The sequence below is a fragment of the Lithobates pipiens genome, unplaced genomic scaffold (assembly GCF_037356315.1).
Source record: "Lithobates pipiens isolate NorthernLeopardFrog02 unplaced genomic scaffold, aLitPip1_a1.2 Scaffold_18, whole genome shotgun sequence".
Taxonomy (NCBI): domain Eukaryota; kingdom Metazoa; phylum Chordata; class Amphibia; order Anura; family Ranidae; genus Lithobates; species Lithobates pipiens.
In genome coordinates, this window is record NW_027507758.1 from 252,566,434 (window position 1) to 252,587,788 (window position 21,355).

General features: G+C 43.3%; 1 protein-coding gene and 2 long non-coding RNA genes across 4 annotated transcripts in view; 1 reads left to right on the forward strand and 2 right to left on the reverse strand.

Moving 5' to 3' along the window:
• PDE7B (phosphodiesterase 7B) overlaps positions 1 to 21,355 on the reverse strand; it is a 473,856-nt gene that overhangs the window by 33,115 nt on the left and 419,386 nt on the right. For both annotated transcript variants that reach the window (XM_077486808.1, XM_077486807.1), the window contains one exon: positions 19,636 to 19,699. In XM_077486808.1, the coding sequence (XP_077342934.1) occupies positions 19,636 to 19,699 (64 nt within the window). The remainder of the gene's footprint in view (positions 1 to 19,635; positions 19,700 to 21,355) is intronic.
• On the reverse strand, positions 684 to 6,949 carry LOC143987788 (uncharacterized). Its single transcript, XR_013276703.1, has 2 exons — positions 6,289 to 6,949; positions 684 to 6,180 (listed from the first exon to the last, which is right to left on the reverse strand). It is a non-coding gene; the product is annotated as an uncharacterized LOC143987788 (long non-coding RNA).
• Positions 7,313 to 13,561, forward strand: LOC143987789 (uncharacterized). The gene is made up of 2 exons (XR_013276704.1): positions 7,313 to 7,956; positions 8,065 to 13,561. It is a non-coding gene; the product is annotated as an uncharacterized LOC143987789 (long non-coding RNA).

Sequence of the window (21,355 nt, forward strand, 5' to 3'; positions counted from 1 at the left end):
ATATGAATTTGTTTTATCCATCTGTTGTATGAAGTTATCAAAGAGCTCTATTGGCAATTGCTCTATTTACCCATCTTTCTGTTCAAGGCTAGGTTGTGGGTGGTTGGGGGTGTAGGATATCATGTAAATCTCACCTATTTGGTAGCTGCAACTGCCTGCAGCCTCTTTTGTAGACGTGCAGGGCTGCCATTCATTCCTAATGGCACCCACATGCATCTGAAAACACAGAGCGTGGCGGCTGTGTTTTATAAAAAGTGCAAGGACCTTTTTCCTGTGTTTTCCACAGGTACAACAGCCCATTCAAACAAATGGGGTAGCCGGCCTACCCTAACGTGAGCCTCAGCTGATACACAGGTGTGAACCTAGTGTTAAAGGTGATTCCTACCAAATGGGACAGTTCATTTATAAACTCAGTCTAGTGCAATACGGTTACCCTGTCATTTAACATCATGTGAACTCTAGCAGTGAGATTTCCCAGCCTCTGCCACCAATTGCTTTGGAGTTTCCCAAACACCTTGGCCTCCAATTTTATTCTCCATAAAAAAATGAAATTCACTTGTATAGCGGTATAGATATAGGATAGCAATAATTGCTGGAATAATTCTTTCTCTCGGTAAAAAGAAAAGGTTGGGACTTTGACAAAGCATGCGATTTTGGAAGCAAAAAACAGAAGAGCAACAAAAATCAATAATATAACTTTATTAACTTATATATTAAATGTATAGCATAGGGCACAAAGATACACATTGTATGATCCATGATCCATCATAAATAGTAAATATATTGAAGTATTGTACATCAAAAACATCAATCCCACAGTTCGTACATCAAAAGCATTGGCCTTATATATAGGCATATTGCACACAGTAAAAATCAATAGAATTAAGTAAAAACATTCCAGAGTCTAGTAAAACTGCATGTTTAAATGTAATTCGTAATATTTGAAGCTCTACGCGTTTCGTGGCTATATTGCCACTCATCAGGAGCTGATAATGTGATGAATATCTGTGGGACAAGAAATGGTGTGCCGACAGTTAGTCAGGTTTGTATAATAAATGAGAAAAAAATGGAGGGAACAGAAACAATGTATCCAGAACGAGTACCCATACTCACGGGTCATGAAATGGCAAGAGGCGCAGCCACGGACAACGGAGGTAGCCGGGAGTGTCAACCGATACGGGAGCTGAGGCAGACAGAGCGTGCGGTATCGCGATGAGGCTGTGTACCATAAATATAAACCAAAAGTGATCATCACCCTACGATGAATACTTAAATATGTGAGTGTAAGTGTGATGGAATGGGGTGTCTAGAGTGACTGGGATGTGAGGTGAGTGGACTTAAACAAAAGTGCGGCACAAGTTTAGGGGATGTAAGATGGTGAAAACATGTTAAGAGCAATGGAAATGCTCCAACAATGGTGAACTCCATCGTGTGAAGATGAATAGGATCGTTGATAGAATATAGATATAAACTGGGTAAACAACAAAAACAAAGCAAGGGAATGTTGAAAACAAAAACCACAAAAAAAATGTGCTAAAAAACAATACCTGGAAGTGTTGGGCATAATGCTCATTGCCATCTGAAGTGTCTAGGGCTGTCAGAGAAAACAGTCACCATACTAGTGGTGTCCGATGATCTTGTGCCAAAAATTAATTAGTGCCTCACCGCGGCCACACGATGCCGCCAACGTCACGCTGACAATCCAGGTAGGGAGGGAGGGGACAACCCTGTCCCCGGGGGAGTCAGCCCCCCAGCGAGCGACGCCAAACGCCAGCTCCCTCCCAGGAAGGCGTCAGATAAATACACGGCGCCCACGTGATGACATCAGCCACGTGACGCCGGATGCGTGACGTCGATGCGCAGCGGGGGAACCGCCCACTCCCCCAGCAGGGAGGAGGGGCGGGAGCCCCGGTGCGCATCGCAGCTCCCATAATCAGAAGAAAAACACCAGCCACGGAAGCAAAGCCGTAGAGCCCGCGCCCCACACCACAGCAGACCCAATTTAAGCAGAGTATAATAAAAAAGATATAATGTTGCACCTGCATTTATCATAAGAAGAATTTAATCATGACCATACCCTGCAATGTTGCAGTAGAAGGAGCTAGATCTGGCGCGAAGGTATCATGCCAAAGTGCTCCAATGGCCTATCCCAAGTCCCATTCCAGTTTTACGGGGGCAGGGAAAAAGAGGGAGAAAAACGCCTAGCACATTAAATTATATGTGTTTGGCTAAAGAGCTGCACCAAAAATCGCATGCTTCCATCCCTGGGTCATATAGACTACAAGAAAAATGTTGGGACTTTAAATGAGGCCGAAAAGCCTCCATCCCTATTGGCACGGTAAAAAGAAAAGGTTGGGACTTTGACAAAGCATGCGATTTTGGAAGCAAAAAACAGAAGAGCAACAAAAATCAATAATATAACTTTATTAACTTATATATTAAATGTATAGCATAGGGCACAAAGATACACATTGTATGATCCATGATCCATCATAAATAGTAAATATATTGAAGTATTGTACATCAAAAACATCAATCCCACAGTTCGTACATCAAAAGCATTGGCCTTATATATAGGCATATTGCACACAGTAAAAATCAATAGAATTAAGTAAAAACATTCCAGAGTCTAGTAAAACTGCATGTTTAAATGTAATTCGTAATATTTGAAGCTCTACGCGTTTCGTGGCTATATTGCCACTCATCAGGAGCTGATAATGTGATGAATATCTGTGGGACAAGAAATGGTGTGCCGACAGTTAGTCAGGTTTGTATAATAAATGAGAAAAAAATGGAGGGAACAGAAACAATGTATCCAGAACGAGTACCCATACTCACGGGTCATGAAATGGCAAGAGGCGCAGCCACGGACAACGGAGGTAGCCGGGAGTGTCAACCGATACGGGAGCTGAGGCAGACAGAGCGTGCGGTATCGCGATGAGGCTGTGTACCATAAATATAAACCAAAAGTGATCATCACCCTACGATGAATACTTAAATATGTGAGTGTAAGTGTGATGGAATGGGGTGTCTAGAGTGACTGGGATGTGAGGTGAGTGGACTTAAACAAAAGTGCGGCACAAGTTTAGGGGATGTAAGATGGTGAAAACATGTTAAGAGCAATGGAAATGCTCCAACAATGGTGAACTCCATCGTGTGAAGATGAATAGGATCGTTGATAGAATATAGATATAAACTGGGTAAACAACAAAAACAAAGCAAGGGAATGTTGAAAACAAAAACCACAAAAAAAATGTGCTAAAAAACAATACCTGGAAGTGTTGGGCATAATGCTCATTGCCATCTGAAGTGTCTAGGGCTGTCAGAGAAAACAGTCACCATACTAGTGGTGTCCGATGATCTTGTGCCAAAAATTAATTAGTGCCTCACCGCGGCCACACGATGCCGCCAACGTCACGCTGACAATCCAGGTAGGGAGGGAGGGGACAACCCTGTCCCCGGGGGAGTCAGCCCCCCAGCGAGCGACGCCAAACGCCAGCTCCCTCCCAGGAAGGCGTCAGATAAATACACGGCGCCCACGTGATGACATCAGCCACGTGACGCCGGATGCGTGACGTCGATGCGCAGCGGGGGAACCGCCCACTCCCCCAGCAGGGAGGAGGGGCGGGAGCCCCGGTGCGCATCGCAGCTCCCATAATCAGAAGAAAAACACCAGCCACGGAAGCAAAGCCGTAGAGCCCGCGCCCCACACCACAGCAGACCCAATTTAAGCAGAGTATAATAAAAAAGATATAATGTTGCACCTGCATTTATCATAAGAAGAATTTAATCATGACCATACCCTGCAATGTTGCAGTAGAAGGAGCTAGATCTGGCGCGAAGGTATCATGCCAAAGTGCTCCAATGGCCTATCCCAAGTCCCATTCCAGTTTTACGGGGGCAGGGAAAAAGAGGGAGAAAAACGCCTAGCACATTAAATTATATGTGTTTGGCTAAAGAGCTGCACCAAAAATCGCATGCTTCCATCCCTGGGTCATATAGACTACAAGAAAAATGTTGGGACTTTAAATGAGGCCGAAAAGCCTCCATCCCTATTGGCACGGTAAAAAGAAAAGGTTGGGACTTTGACAAAGCATGCGATTTTGGAAGCAAAAAACAGAAGAGCAACAAAAATCAATAATATAACTTTATTAACTTATATATTAAATGTATAGCATAGGGCACAAAGATACACATTGTATGATCCATGATCCATCATAAATAGTAAATATATTGAAGTATTGTACATCAAAAACATCAATCCCACAGTTCGTACATCAAAAGCATTGGCCTTATATATAGGCATATTGCACACAGTAAAAATCAATAGAATTAAGTAAAAACATTCCAGAGTCTAGTAAAACTGCATGTTTAAATGTAATTCGTAATATTTGAAGCTCTACGCGTTTCGTGGCTATATTGCCACTCATCAGGAGCTGATAATGTGATGAATATCTGTGGGACAAGAAATGGTGTGCCGACAGTTAGTCAGGTTTGTATAATAAATGAGAAAAAAATGGAGGGAACAGAAACAATGTATCCAGAACGAGTACCCATACTCACGGGTCATGAAATGGCAAGAGGCGCAGCCACGGACAACGGAGGTAGCCGGGAGTGTCAACCGATACGGGAGCTGAGGCAGACAGAGCGTGCGGTATCGCGATGAGGCTGTGTACCATAAATATAAACCAAAAGTGATCATCACCCTACGATGAATACTTAAATATGTGAGTGTAAGTGTGATGGAATGGGGTGTCTAGAGTGACTGGGATGTGAGGTGAGTGGACTTAAACAAAAGTGCGGCACAAGTTTAGGGGATGTAAGATGGTGAAAACATGTTAAGAGCAATGGAAATGCTCCAACAATGGTGAACTCCATCGTGTGAAGATGAATAGGATCGTTGATAGAATATAGATATAAACTGGGTAAACAACAAAAACAAAGCAAGGGAATGTTGAAAACAAAAACCACAAAAAAAATGTGCTAAAAAACAATACCTGGAAGTGTTGGGCATAATGCTCATTGCCATCTGAAGTGTCTAGGGCTGTCAGAGAAAACAGTCACCATACTAGTGGTGTCCGATGATCTTGTGCCAAAAATTAATTAGTGCCTCACCGCGGCCACACGATGCCGCCAACGTCACGCTGACAATCCAGGTAGGGAGGGAGGGGACAACCCTGTCCCCGGGGGAGTCAGCCCCCCAGCGAGCGACGCCAAACGCCAGCTCCCTCCCAGGAAGGCGTCAGATAAATACACGGCGCCCACGTGATGACATCAGCCACGTGACGCCGGATGCGTGACGTCGATGCGCAGCGGGGGAACCGCCCACTCCCCCAGCAGGGAGGAGGGGCGGGAGCCCCGGTGCGCATCGCAGCTCCCATAATCAGAAGAAAAACACCAGCCACGGAAGCAAAGCCGTAGAGCCCGCGCCCCACACCACAGCAGACCCAATTTAAGCAGAGTATAATAAAAAAGATATAATGTTGCACCTGCATTTATCATAAGAAGAATTTAATCATGACCATACCCTGCAATGTTGCAGTAGAAGGAGCTAGATCTGGCGCGAAGGTATCATGCCAAAGTGCTCCAATGGCCTATCCCAAGTCCCATTCCAGTTTTACGGGGGCAGGGAAAAAGAGGGAGAAAAACGCCTAGCACATTAAATTATATGTGTTTGGCTAAAGAGCTGCACCAAAAATCGCATGCTTCCATCCCTGGGTCATATAGACTACAAGAAAAATGTTGGGACTTTAAATGAGGCCGAAAAGCCTCCATCCCTATTGGCACGGTAAAAAGAAAAGGTTGGGACTTTGACAAAGCATGCGATTTTGGAAGCAAAAAACAGAAGAGCAACAAAAATCAATAATATAACTTTATTAACTTATATATTAAATGTATAGCATAGGGCACAAAGATACACATTGTATGATCCATGATCCATCATAAATAGTAAATATATTGAAGTATTGTACATCAAAAACATCAATCCCACAGTTCGTACATCAAAAGCATTGGCCTTATATATAGGCATATTGCACACAGTAAAAATCAATAGAATTAAGTAAAAACATTCCAGAGTCTAGTAAAACTGCATGTTTAAATGTAATTCGTAATATTTGAAGCTCTACGCGTTTCGTGGCTATATTGCCACTCATCAGGAGCTGATAATGTGATGAATATCTGTGGGACAAGAAATGGTGTGCCGACAGTTAGTCAGGTTTGTATAATAAATGAGAAAAAAATGGAGGGAACAGAAACAATGTATCCAGAACGAGTACCCATACTCACGGGTCATGAAATGGCAAGAGGCGCAGCCACGGACAACGGAGGTAGCCGGGAGTGTCAACCGATACGGGAGCTGAGGCAGACAGAGCGTGCGGTATCGCGATGAGGCTGTGTACCATAAATATAAACCAAAAGTGATCATCACCCTACGATGAATACTTAAATATGTGAGTGTAAGTGTGATGGAATGGGGTGTCTAGAGTGACTGGGATGTGAGGTGAGTGGACTTAAACAAAAGTGCGGCACAAGTTTAGGGGATGTAAGATGGTGAAAACATGTTAAGAGCAATGGAAATGCTCCAACAATGGTGAACTCCATCGTGTGAAGATGAATAGGATCGTTGATAGAATATAGATATAAACTGGGTAAACAACAAAAACAAAGCAAGGGAATGTTGAAAACAAAAACCACAAAAAAAATGTGCTAAAAAACAATACCTGGAAGTGTTGGGCATAATGCTCATTGCCATCTGAAGTGTCTAGGGCTGTCAGAGAAAACAGTCACCATACTAGTGGTGTCCGATGATCTTGTGCCAAAAATTAATTAGTGCCTCACCGCGGCCACACGATGCCGCCAACGTCACGCTGACAATCCAGGTAGGGAGGGAGGGGACAACCCTGTCCCCGGGGGAGTCAGCCCCCCAGCGAGCGACGCCAAACGCCAGCTCCCTCCCAGGAAGGCGTCAGATAAATACACGGCGCCCACGTGATGACATCAGCCACGTGACGCCGGATGCGTGACATCGATGCGCAGCGGGGGAACCGCCCACTCCCCCAGCAGGGAGGAGGGGCGGGAGCCCCGGTGCGCATCGCAGCTCCCATAATCAGAAGAAAAACACCAGCCACGGAAGCAAAGCCGTAGAGCCCGCGCCCCACACCACAGCAGACCCAATTTAAGCAGAGTATAATAAAAAAGATATAATGTTGCACCTGCATTTATCATCCGGCGTCACGTGGCTGATGTCATCACGTGGGCGCCGTGTATTTATCTGACGCCTTCCTGGGAGGGAGCTGGCGTTTGGCGTCGCTCGCTGGGGGGCTGACTCCCCCGGGGACAGGGTTGTCCCCTCCCTCCCTACCTGGATTGTCAGCGTGACGTTGGCGGCATCGTGTGGCCGCGGTGAGGCACTAATTAATTTTTGGCACAAGATCATCGGACACCACTAGTATGGTGACTGTTTTCTCTGACAGCCCTAGACACTTCAGATGGCAATGAGCATTATGCCCAACACTTCCAGGTATTGTTTTTTAGCACATTTTTTTTGTGGTTTTTGTTTTCAACATTCCCTTGCTTTGTTTTTGTTGTTTACCCAGTTTATATCTATATTCTATCAACGATCCTATTCATCTTCACACGATGGAGTTCACCATTGTTGGAGCATTTCCATTGCTCTTAACATGTTTTCACCATCTTACATCCCCTAAACTTGTGCCGCACTTTTGTTTAAGTCCACTCACCTCACATCCCAGTCACTCTAGACACCCCATTCCATCACACTTACACTCACATATTTAAGTATTCATCGTAGGGTGATGATCACTTTTGGTTTATATTTATGGTACACAGCCTCATCGCGATACCGCACGCTCTGTCTGCCTCAGCTCCCGTATCGGTTGACACTCCCGGCTACCTCCGTTGTCCGTGGCTGCGCCTCTTGCCATTTCATGACCCGTGAGTATGGGTACTCGTTCTGGATACATTGTTTCTGTTCCCTCCATTTTTTTCTCATTTATTATACAAACCTGACTAACTGTCGGCACACCATTTCTTGTCCCACAGATATTCATCACATTATCAGCTCCTGATGAGTGGCAATATAGCCACGAAACGCGTAGAGCTTCAAATATTACGAATTACATTTAAACATGCAGTTTTACTAGACTCTGGAATGTTTTTACTTAATTCTATTGATTTTTACTGTGTGCAATATGCCTATATATAAGGCCAATGCTTTTGATGTACGAACTGTGGGATTGATGTTTTTGATGTACAATACTTCAATATATTTACTATTTATGATGGATCATGGATCATACAATGTGTATCTTTGTGCCCTATGCTATACATTTAATATATAAGTTAATAAAGTTATATTATTGATTTTTGTTGCTCTTCTGTTTTTTGCTTCCAAAATCGCATGCTTTGTCAAAGTCCCAACCTTTTCTTTTTACCGTGCCAATAGGGATGGAGGCTTTTCGGCCTCATTTAAAGTCCCAACATTTTTCTTGTAGTCTATATGACCCAGGGATGGAAGCATGCGATTTTTGGTGCAGCTCTTTAGCCAAACACATATAATTTAATGTGCTAGGCGTTTTTCTCCCTCTTTTTCCCTGCCCCCGTAAAACTGGAATGGGACTTGGGATAGGCCATTGGAGCACTTTGGCATGATACCTTCGCGCCAGATCTAGCTCCTTCTACTGCAACATTGCAGGGTATGGTCATGATTAAATTCTTCTTATGATAAATGCAGGTGCAACATTATATCTTTTTTATTATACTCTGCTTAAATTGGGTCTGCTGTGGTGTGGGGCGCGGGCTCTACGGCTTTGCTTCCGTGGCTGGTGTTTTTCTTCTGATTATGGGAGCTGCGATGCGCACCGGGGCTCCCGCCCCTCCTCCCTGCTGGGGGAGTGGGCGGTTCCCCCGCTGCGCATCGACGTCACGCATCCGGCGTCACGTGGCTGATGTCATCACGTGGGCGCCGTGTATTTATCTGACGCCTTCCTGGGAGGGAGCTGGCGTTTGGCGTCGCTCGCTGGGGGGCTGACTCCCCCGGGGACAGGGTTGTCCCCTCCCTCCCTACCTGGATTGTCAGCGTGACGTTGGCGGCATCGTGTGGCCGCGGTGAGGCACTAATTAATTTTTGGCACAAGATCATCGGACACCACTAGTATGGTGACTGTTTTCTCTGACAGCCCTAGACACTTCAGATGGCAATGAGCATTATGCCCAACACTTCCAGGTATTGTTTTTTAGCACATTTTTTTTGTGGTTTTTGTTTTCAACATTCCCTTGCTTTGTTTTTGTTGTTTACCCAGTTTATATCTATATTCTATCAACGATCCTATTCATCTTCACACGATGGAGTTCACCATTGTTGGAGCATTTCCATTGCTCTTAACATGTTTTCACCATCTTACATCCCCTAAACTTGTGCCGCACTTTTGTTTAAGTCCACTCACCTCACATCCCAGTCACTCTAGACACCCCATTCCATCACACTTACACTCACATATTTAAGTATTCATCGTAGGGTGATGATCACTTTTGGTTTATATTTATGGTACACAGCCTCATCGCGATACCGCACGCTCTGTCTGCCTCAGCTCCCGTATCGGTTGACACTCCCGGCTACCTCCGTTGTCCGTGGCTGCGCCTCTTGCCATTTCATGACCCGTGAGTATGGGTACTCGTTCTGGATACATTGTTTCTGTTCCCTCCATTTTTTTCTCATTTATTATACAAACCTGACTAACTGTCGGCACACCATTTCTTGTCCCACAGATATTCATCACATTATCAGCTCCTGATGAGTGGCAATATAGCCACGAAACGCGTAGAGCTTCAAATATTACGAATTACATTTAAACATGCAGTTTTACTAGACTCTGGAATGTTTTTACTTAATTCTATTGATTTTTACTGTGTGCAATATGCCTATATATAAGGCCAATGCTTTTGATGTACGAACTGTGGGATTGATGTTTTTGATGTACAATACTTCAATATATTTACTATTTATGATGGATCATGGATCATACAATGTGTATCTTTGTGCCCTATGCTATACATTTAATATATAAGTTAATAAAGTTATATTATTGATTTTTGTTGCTCTTCTGTTTTTTGCTTCCAAAATCGCATGCTTTGTCAAAGTCCCAACCTTTTCTTTTTACCGTGCCAATAGGGATGGAGGCTTTTCGGCCTCATTTAAAGTCCCAACATTTTTCTTGTAGTCTATATGACCCAGGGATGGAAGCATGCGATTTTTGGTGCAGCTCTTTAGCCAAACACATATAATTTAATGTGCTAGGCGTTTTTCTCCCTCTTTTTCCCTGCCCCCGTAAAACTGGAATGGGACTTGGGATAGGCCATTGGAGCACTTTGGCATGATACCTTCGCGCCAGATCTAGCTCCTTCTACTGCAACATTGCAGGGTATGGTCATGATTAAATTCTTCTTATGATAAATGCAGGTGCAACATTATATCTTTTTTATTATACTCTGCTTAAATTGGGTCTGCTGTGGTGTGGGGCGCGGGCTCTACGGCTTTGCTTCCGTGGCTGGTGTTTTTCTTCTGATTATGGGAGCTGCGATGCGCACCGGGGCTCCCGCCCCTCCTCCCTGCTGGGGGAGTGGGCGGTTCCCCCGCTGCGCATCGACGTCACGCATCCGGCGTCACGTGGCTGATGTCATCACGTGGGCGCCGTGTATTTATCTGACGCCTTCCTGGGAGGGAGCTGGCGTTTGGCGTCGCTCGCTGGGGGGCTGACTCCCCCGGGGACAGGGTTGTCCCCTCCCTCCCTACCTGGATTGTCAGCGTGACGTTGGCGGCATCGTGTGGCCGCGGTGAGGCACTAATTAATTTTTGGCACAAGATCATCGGACACCACTAGTATGGTGACTGTTTTCTCTGACAGCCCTAGACACTTCAGATGGCAATGAGCATTATGCCCAACACTTCCAGGTATTGTTTTTTAGCACATTTTTTTTGTGGTTTTTGTTTTCAACATTCCCTTGCTTTGTTTTTGTTGTTTACCCAGTTTATATCTATATTCTATCAACGATCCTATTCATCTTCACACGATGGAGTTCACCATTGTTGGAGCATTTCCATTGCTCTTAACATGTTTTCACCATCTTACATCCCCTAAACTTGTGCCGCACTTTTGTTTAAGTCCACTCACCTCACATCCCAGTCACTCTAGACACCCCATTCCATCACACTTACACTCACATATTTAAGTATTCATCGTAGGGTGATGATCACTTTTGGTTTATATTTATGGTACACAGCCTCATCGCGATACCGCACGCTCTGTCTGCCTCAGCTCCCGTATCGGTTGACACTCCCGGCTACCTCCGTTGTCCGTGGCTGCGCCTCTTGCCATTTCATGACCCGTGAGTATGGGTACTCGTTCTGGATACATTGTTTCTGTTCCCTCCATTTTTTTCTCATTTATTATACAAACCTGACTAACTGTCGGCACACCATTTCTTGTCCCACAGATATTCATCACATTATCAGCTCCTGATGAGTGGCAATATAGCCACGAAACGCGTAGAGCTTCAAATATTACGAATTACATTTAAACATGCAGTTTTACTAGACTCTGGAATGTTTTTACTTAATTCTATTGATTTTTACTGTGTGCAATATGCCTATATATAAGGCCAATGCTTTTGATGTACGAACTGTGGGATTGATGTTTTTGATGTACAATACTTCAATATATTTACTATTTATGATGGATCATGGATCATACAATGTGTATCTTTGTGCCCTATGCTATACATTTAATATATAAGTTAATAAAGTTATATTATTGATTTTTGTTGCTCTTCTGTTTTTTGCTTCCAAAATCGCATGCTTTGTCAAAGTCCCAACCTTTTCTTTTTACCGTGCCAATAGGGATGGAGGCTTTTCGGCCTCATTTAAAGTCCCAACATTTTTCTTGTAGTCTATATGACCCAGGGATGGAAGCATGCGATTTTTGGTGCAGCTCTTTAGCCAAACACATATAATTTAATGTGCTAGGCGTTTTTCTCCCTCTTTTTCCCTGCCCCCGTAAAACTGGAATGGGACTTGGGATAGGCCATTGGAGCACTTTGGCATGATACCTTCGCGCCAGATCTAGCTCCTTCTACTGCAACATTGCAGGGTATGGTCATGATTAAATTCTTCTTATGATAAATGCAGGTGCAACATTATATCTTTTTTATTATACTCTGCTTAAATTGGGTCTGCTGTGGTGTGGGGCGCGGGCTCTACGGCTTTGCTTCCGTGGCTGGTGTTTTTCTTCTGATTATGGGAGCTGCGATGCGCACCGGGGCTCCCGCCCCTCCTCCCTGCTGGGGGAGTGGGCGGTTCCCCCGCTGCGCATCGACGTCACGCATCCGGCGTCACGTGGCTGATGTCATCACGTGGGCGCCGTGTATTTATCTGACGCCTTCCTGGGAGGGAGCTGGCGTTTGGCGTCGCTCGCTGGGGGGCTGACTCCCCCGGGGACAGGGTTGTCCCCTCCCTCCCTACCTGGATTGTCAGCGTGACGTTGGCGGCATCGTGTGGCCGCGGTGAGGCACTAATTAATTTTTGGCACAAGATCATCGGACACCACTAGTATGGTGACTGTTTTCTCTGACAGCCCTAGACACTTCAGATGGCAATGAGCATTATGCCCAACACTTCCAGGTATTGTTTTTTAGCACATTTTTTTTGTGGTTTTTGTTTTCAACATTCCCTTGCTTTGTTTTTGTTGTTTACCCAGTTTATATCTATATTCTATCAACGATCCTATTCATCTTCACACGATGGAGTTCACCATTGTTGGAGCATTTCCATTGCTCTTAACATGTTTTCACCATCTTACATCCCCTAAACTTGTGCCGCACTTTTGTTTAAGTCCACTCACCTCACATCCCAGTCACTCTAGACACCCCATTCCATCACACTTACACTCACATATTTAAGTATTCATCGTAGGGTGATGATCACTTTTGGTTTATATTTATGGTACACAGCCTCATCGCGATACCGCACGCTCTGTCTGCCTCAGCTCCCGTATCGGTTGACACTCCCGGCTACCTCCGTTGTCCGTGGCTGCGCCTCTTGCCATTTCATGACCCGTGAGTATGGGTACTCGTTCTGGATACATTGTTTCTGTTCCCTCCATTTTTTTCTCATTTATTATACAAACCTGACTAACTGTCGGCACACCATTTCTTGTCCCACAGATATTCATCACATTATCAGCTCCTGATGAGTGGCAATATAGCCACGAAACGCGTAGAGCTTCAAATATTACGAATTACATTTAAACATGCAGTTTTACTAGACTCTGGAATGTTTTTACTTAATTCTATTGATTTTTACTGTGTGCAATATGCCTATATATAAGGCCAATGCTTTTGATGTACGAACTGTGGGATTGATGTTTTTGATGTACAATACTTCAATATATTTACTATTTATGATGGATCATGGATCATACAATGTGTATCTTTGTGCCCTATGCTATACATTTAATATATAAGTTAATAAAGTTATATTATTGATTTTTGTTGCTCTTCTGTTTTTTGCTTCCAAAATCGCATGCTTTGTCAAAGTCCCAACCTTTTCTTTTTACCGTGCCAATAGGGATGGAGGCTTTTCGGCCTCATTTAAAGTCCCAACATTTTTCTTGTAGTCTATAATTCTTTCTCTCTAGCTCCCTGACTTGTGGAATTGTTTAACGTATATTTGACATTTTCAATGTAATGCTTGTTTTCTCTCTCTTGAGCCAACTGTAAGCCAGTGAATAAGGGGAATGTTGTGAATCACAAAAGCTTTTTCCATGCTTCAGTTGACTGAAAGGTAATAATGTTACCAGTAGTACTTTATGTTCCTTTTAGAGCCGGGATCAGCAAAAATCAATTCTTCTCAAATACCCTTTTGTGTATAACCCTGGTAAACGCAGCTATGTGTGTGCTAAATTCTTCTAGTTAATACATTTACTAGTACAAACTGTATAAGTATATTTACAAAGATTATATATTAAATTCTAATTCCAATCTCCTCCAGTGTGTTAGTTTACAGTATTGTGTAAGATTACAATAGATTGTTTTTCTTCCAGGCTGTCATGCAATCATATGCGCTTGTATTGCATAAGCAAGCATGTCTAGATCACAGTGACACACTGGAGTCAATGTAATACTGGGTCGGAATTGATTATTTGCTAAAATAAAAAGACAGAGTTGCCCCCCCCCCCCCCCCGCGCAGTAGCCAATACAGAGGGACTTCTTGTAAAGTTGGAGCTGTAGTAGGGAGCAGGAGCCTCTTAAGCCGATTCCTCTTCTGTAGTGCTGGCTCCTGTCCCATGCAGAGTGATACCAACTGTACCCCATCTCTTATCCCAGCTAGAAGTCTCCAGAGTGGTGCCAGCAGCAGGAAAGAAGAGGATCTTCAGGATAGTGTGAACCAAAACACTGGGCATAATAGCAGCGTTGTGTTGCTTTTTTACCACCTGCTTTAACCCCTTGGATCCTGCAGAAGCATAGGGTTTTGCCACCTCCCAACTTTACATGTGAACAAGTCCTGAGGTGGCTGCTGCTAAATAAAGGCTCATTCACAAGTGTAGCAGGGTGTGTTTGACAGGGGGTAAGGAGGCAATATGTTGCCTCCCCACTACCTGATTCAAAAGCATGATTGTCGTGCAATGCACACGATTGCAACATGGTTGTACGGCAATTAGAGGTTTAAATGAGGTGTGAGGAGGCAACGCTGTGTCCGGTGATCTTTGACTTCCCCCATGTTGTTCAGGTAGATCTCCACCTTTTTAAAGTGGAAGTAAACCCATCGATTTAAACAGTTAAAAAAAAAAAGGCATTCCGGGAATTCTAACTGCACATTGGCTGTGCTCTCAGCCAAACTATCAAACCATCCAATGGCTGGTGTCATAACGAATCACCATAGCAGTTGAAGATTAAACAGAGGCAAAGATGGCAGCTTCCTTGGCTGAAAATGATAGGGGAGTTTACTTCCACTTTAAGGTTGCCTGCTCCTGGTCTAGGTTGTCTGTTCAGGTCTAAAGGAATTCATTGACATTTCAGACACTGCTTGACCCAGATCAAATCATCTTATAGTGATAAGAAAACCCCTAGAACTGACTGATCACAAAAAACAATCCCAATAAAATGTATCCATAGCCAAATTGATTAATTTTTTATGTTTTGAATAACACAGGAAAGAAATAGAACTGTCGGGATTTAACTAGTGCCCAGGGCTCGCCTTCTGTCCCAGGGAGGGCCTTTTCACCAGACAGGAAGTGAAAGAAACTCTTCAACAGCAGTATGTACATAAAGATGGCCGTATGCGTTTTATTTTTTTGTTTTCTCGTTCAGCATGCGGGCTGAAGAAAAAAAACGAACAGATTCATTCATCCACACAAAGTTGATTTGAAAGGGGGAAAGGGGGAGGAAATCCCCCTCATGACACATTGTATACTGACAGAGGCACCCGCTGAACAAATTGATGAACAGCTTGAGCTGAATAGCTGGAGGAAGAATATTTTCCAACATGTCTCTTTTCATGGGACTGACTTCTGTCAAGTGGAGATGGCAACACATTGATCAAAATTCATCCGGTCCCTGCTGGTCTGGCGAAATTGCAATCGGTGTATGATTAGCCTAAGTATTTCTTTGTAAGTTAAGTAGGGGAAGCTAGCAAACATTTTTAATGCTTTCTGTATTTCCTGTTACAGATTTTTCCTCTGACCACTGGTGCGCAGTCATGCTGGAACAGGAAGGGGCCATTCCTAAACTGTTCCCACAAAGTTGGGAGCATAAAAGTGTCCAAATTGTCTTGGTATGCTGACGCCTTAAGAGTTCCCTTCACTGGAACTAAGGGGCCAAGCCCAACCCCTGAAAAATAACCCCACACCATAATCCCCCCTCCATCAAATGATTTGGATCAGTGTACAAAGCAAGGCCCATAAAGACATGTATTAGAAAGTTTGTTGTGGGGGAACCTGACTGGCCTGCACAGAGTCCTGACCTAAACCCAATAGAACACCACTAGGATATAAATTAGAGTGGAGACTGCGAGGCAGGCCCTCTGGTCCACATCAGTGCCTGATCTCATAAATGCGCTTCTGGAAGAATGGTCAAACATTCCCATAGACACACTTCTAAACCTTGTGGACAGGCTTCCCAGAAGAGTTGAAACTGTTATAGCGGCAGAGGGTGGACCAACTCAATATTGAAGCTTGCAGACTAAGACTGAGATGCCATTAAAGTTCATGTGCGTGGAAAAGCAAGTGTCCCAATACTTTTGACAATATAGTGTACAGTATATGTATCAGGAGCAAAGGCAAAGCTAACTATTTTTTGGTTTAAAGATATAAAATGTATGACTGTGTCTAAGCAGTCAATCTTGGAAGCATTTTTTCCCCTTGTGTTTGATATATACAAGATTATCTCTGTATCACATAACACCACATAACACGTTGGATAAATAAATGTAAATGTCATTCTCAATAATCATACAAGAACTGAAAAAGATAATGGTCATGAATTGGCATTTGTAAGAATTGGAATACACACTCAAAGTAAAACTATGACCTTGTATTAAAAAGAATATATACTGTATGCTGCAACTGTGAGTTTGTAGTTTTCACTTAGTTTCCCTGCAAAGTCCCACAAAATGCTATTGAGCTTGCCAGTGATGTCAGCCTACTGCTGACTTGACAGTGATGTCATCTACAGGAAGGCCTGTAGATGTGGTATATCTGGATTTTGCAAAGGCATTTGATACAGTTCCCCACAAGGGTGAGTACCTGGATTGAAAACTGACTACAGGGGCAAATTCAATGGGTGGTGATAAATGGCGAGGATAAATGATCTAGAGGATTGAGATTGCTCAACTCAGTATTTTCCGACAATACAAAGCTAAGCAGGGCAACAACTTATATGCAGGATGCAGAAACCTTACAAAAAGACCTAAATAAAATAATGGGGTGGGCAACTACATGAAAAATTAGGTTTAATGTTGAAAAATGTAAGGTAATGTATTTGGGTGCCAAAAATACAAACGCAAGTTACTTGCTAGGGGGAGAACCTCTGGGGGAATCTAGGATAGAAAAGGACCTGGGGGTCCCAGTAGATGATAGGCTCAGCAATGGCATGCAATGCCAAGCTGCTGCAAGCAAAGCCAACAAAATATTGACCTGCATTAAAAAAGGGATTTACTCCAGAAATAAAACGATAATTCTCCCGCTCTACAAGACTCTGCTTTGGCCGCATCTTGAGTATGCCATGCAGTTCTGGTCAACAGTTCTCAGGAAAGATGTGCTGGAAATGGAGAAGGCCCAGAGAGGGGCAACAAAATTATAAAAGGGATTGCAGGACCTCAGCTATGGGGAAAGACTACAAGCATTGAACTTATTCTCTCTGGAGAGGAAACACTTTAGAGGGGATATGATATCAATATACAAATACAGTACTGGACACAAACACAGCATCTGGTGGCATGTGACTGTGGCAATCTGCATCTGGTGACATGTAACTGTGGCATGTGTCAATCTGCATCTGATGGCATGTGGCAATCTGCATCTGGTGGCAGGCAATGTGGCAAGTGGAAATCTGGTGATAGGCAACGTGGCAAGTGGCATCTGGTAGCAAGTGGCAAGCGGCATCTGGTAGCAAGTGACAAGCTGCATCTGGTAGCAAGTGAAAAGCTGCATCTGGTGACAGATTCTGCATTATGGTGAGTTGAACTATTTAATTTGATATTACAATATAATAATAAAAATAATGCACTTCAATCATCCTGACACCATATTAACCACGGTGTTGTGATGAAGTGCTAACACCAGCAGCCATTTCCTGACAAATTGGCCGCAAAAAGCCGCATCGTCACCCAGGCCCCCATCCCCTTACACCCCCCCCAACCCCCCCCAGTGGCAAAAAGGTTGGGGACCACTGCTTTATACTATTAAACCTGGATTAAAGTCATTATTATTACTATTTACTATTACTATTTACTAATTATTACTAATCTCTTTCTGAGCACCTAGCTAGATAACATGCGATTTTTATCACAAAACAGGTGTCTAGCTGGGAAGATCCGTCAACTTATCCATAAACCCTACAATAAGTGAATCTTTGCAGTACTGCGTAAATGGGATTACTATGACAGATGCCTATTGTGGATACAATAAGATATTATATAGAAAACATGTTGTACATGCTATGTTCATAAATATTACATATATAACTTTCTAGTCAGGGTATCTTGCATTTATAGGTTCTCTTAAAGTGTCCTTAGCGTTAAAGTGAAATATAAGAAAAACAGAAGTAGGGAATGGTTAGAATCTCTTTCAGGTTTCTATTCCTGGCACTGTCTCAACTAGAAAGGTCCATCCTCACTATCTGTCATGTTGAACCTAGTCACTGGGACAGAAAGGTATCGAAAATCTAAAATGTTACAGCTGTGACCGGAACAGAAGTGAAAAGGAAATCTTTCAATGTCCCAGTGAAAGCTGTCTAAGATGATATTTTCGTGCTCTTTGGAAAGACTTCCACTAACTTAAATGTATAGGTATCCTGAATGGTATCCACAGTCAATACTGAGAGTTTATAAGCATTAAAGGAGAAGTGTAGGAAGTAAAATAAAATAAACATACATAATCACCTACTGTATATTGCTGCAGCATTAATCCGATGCTGCAGCTGTCCCCCATCGGCTCTAAGACTGAGAACTGAGCAATCACATGACTGCTGATCACTGTGACTGTGCTCTGCCCCTCCAGCACTCACTGGAGTGTGGAGGGGACTGGAGAGGCTGGCTTAGGCTTTCAGTGCCATGCTGAGGGGCTAAGCCAGCTGCCGGTTAAGCATCTGGATGGAACCTGATATTAAAGAGCGGGATCCTTCTAGAGCCTGGACTGGCTGTGTGATGTTTGGGTCACAGATATAAGGGCACTCCTGTGACCCAGAAGAAAAGGATGGCCAAAAAAAGCTTTGGTCCTACTAGTCTTTTAAATCAAAGTTGTACTGGGAGAAATTTTTAGATTAGATACTGAAAATGCTAGTAACCTGGCTGTTTCTGACCTGAGTAAAACTAAAGGAATACCCCAAGTTTTGGGTTGACATCAGAACATTAATAGAGGGGAAGTCGCTCAAAGGGGACACTAGTTCCCGTGACCCTGTGGACACACCTGGATTCCCTCACTCTGGAAGGATTTTTTCTCACTTCCCGTTTTCGTTATGGGACAGGAAGTGATGGGAATGGGCCAGGAAGTGATGAGAATGGCACAGGAAGTGATGGGAAATATCCCCAATGGGAGACAGATGAAAAAAAAAAACTGACAGGGGTTACAGAATACTTTATTATTCCCAAAGGGAAATGGGGAATTGTTATAACCTTCTTACTCAAAATGGGAAAGAAAAAAGTTTTGCCTTTAGTTAAACTTTAACTCCTAACACAATGTTAGCCCATTCTAATTTAGACTCATCTTTTCTTTGACAAATGTATGCAGTATTTATAATTAAGGATTGGTGCCAAAAGCACACATTCCTTGTATCTAAACAAATCATTACACAGATGTTGAGGCTAAAAAAAATCAGCACTTCTGTGAGTGCAGTGTAACTTACCATTTGTCAGGCGGTCAAACAGGAAGATGTCGAAATTCCACATTCCCACTTTAGATAGCATATGCTATGAAACAAGACAAAATATGAACATACAGCTATTGTGCAAGTAAGTCTGTAATATAAAATGGCATACATGCTGTATATTTTGTTAGTTATTAGGCTGCACTATATTTTAGGGAACTGGAATTACACAGGCCATATAACTTATTTTGATATATGAGCTGTCCACTTAGAAAGCCATGCCTGCTGTAATAGTAATCAAACATTCATGTACGTTTAGCTCAATCCCATCTGTTGGAAGGGTCACTGGCATATCTTTGCTACACAGGCAATTGGTTTTGCTTAACCTCCTGTGGTTGAAAGTGAATCTCACAAACTCCTCTCAAATCCTGACAAGACATCACAGACCTCATTTGACATAAATGATGTGTGAAAACTGAGGCTGGTAGATGCTATCTTTGCTTTGCCCAAATTTGCACCCCAATTCACGTTTTATCTCTAAGTTAAGTGTTTCATTATTCCTTAATTTTCATTTTTTTTTCACAAGGCTTTAAACACTTCCTATCTAACAATTCCTTTCAGCTTATATGAAGAACCTCAAGATTTATAAATTAGCCTTTAAAAGCCCCATACACACTATCAGATTTTCTGCTGACTTTTTCCTTCAGATTTACCAAAACCATGTAGTAGAAGGGCCTGCCTGATTGCATACAAATTGAAATTCCTAAGGTTTGACCTCATATTGTATGGTTTTGATAAATCTGAAGGAAAAACTCAGCAGAAAAACTGATAGTGTGTATGGGGCTTAAGTGGTAGTAAACTCTCTATATGAATTTGTACCTACAGTTAAAAGTGTTGAAAAGGCAGTAGCTTTTTTATCTTAATGCATTCTATGATCATTAAGATAAAGAAACCTTCTGTGTACAGCAATCCCCCCAGCACCTCTTAATACTTAACTGAGCTCCTTCTCTATCCAGCGATATCCACAAGTTCCTCAGGTGGCCCGGACTTTCCCTCTGGATTAGCTGAGACACAGCAGTGGCGCCATTGGCTCTCACTGCTGTCAATCAAAGTCAGCCAACCAATCAGGAGAGAGAAGGGGTGGGGCTGAACCACAACTCCATGTCTGAATGGACACACAAAGCTGCAGCTTGGCTCAGGTGCCATATAGGAAGCTGCTTGTTGTGGGGGGCACTCGACAGGAGGGAGGGACCAGGAGGATAGGATCTGAGAAGAGGAGGATCCAGCCTGCCCTGTGCAAATCCACTACACAGGGTGGGTGAATATAACATGTTTGTTATTTTAAAAAAAAGAGACTTTACAATCACTTTAAGCTTACAATAAGTCTTACCTGTAGGTACAATTAATGTTTCTTAAACGTGCTTCATTTATGAGGCGATAATTACAAAAATTCAGCACCGGTGTATGCGCACTTTGCATTAAGGGCATACTGAGTGTGACATTAATTCAGACAGCTTTGCAGCTATCATGACCCCCACGCACATGTGCACGGGGTGACGTCATTGCGGCCTGGCCATTCAAACGGTCAGAGCGCACAAGCCAAGAAGGAAGGCTAGTTGAAGATGGAGACCCTGGCAGAAATGACAGTGCCTTGCAGGAGCGCTTAATTTCATAGGCAAGTCTGCCATAATGTACTAGTATGTGGTGCATACTATCACATTATATAATTAACCTGCAGGGGCTTGGCTGTTTTTTTATT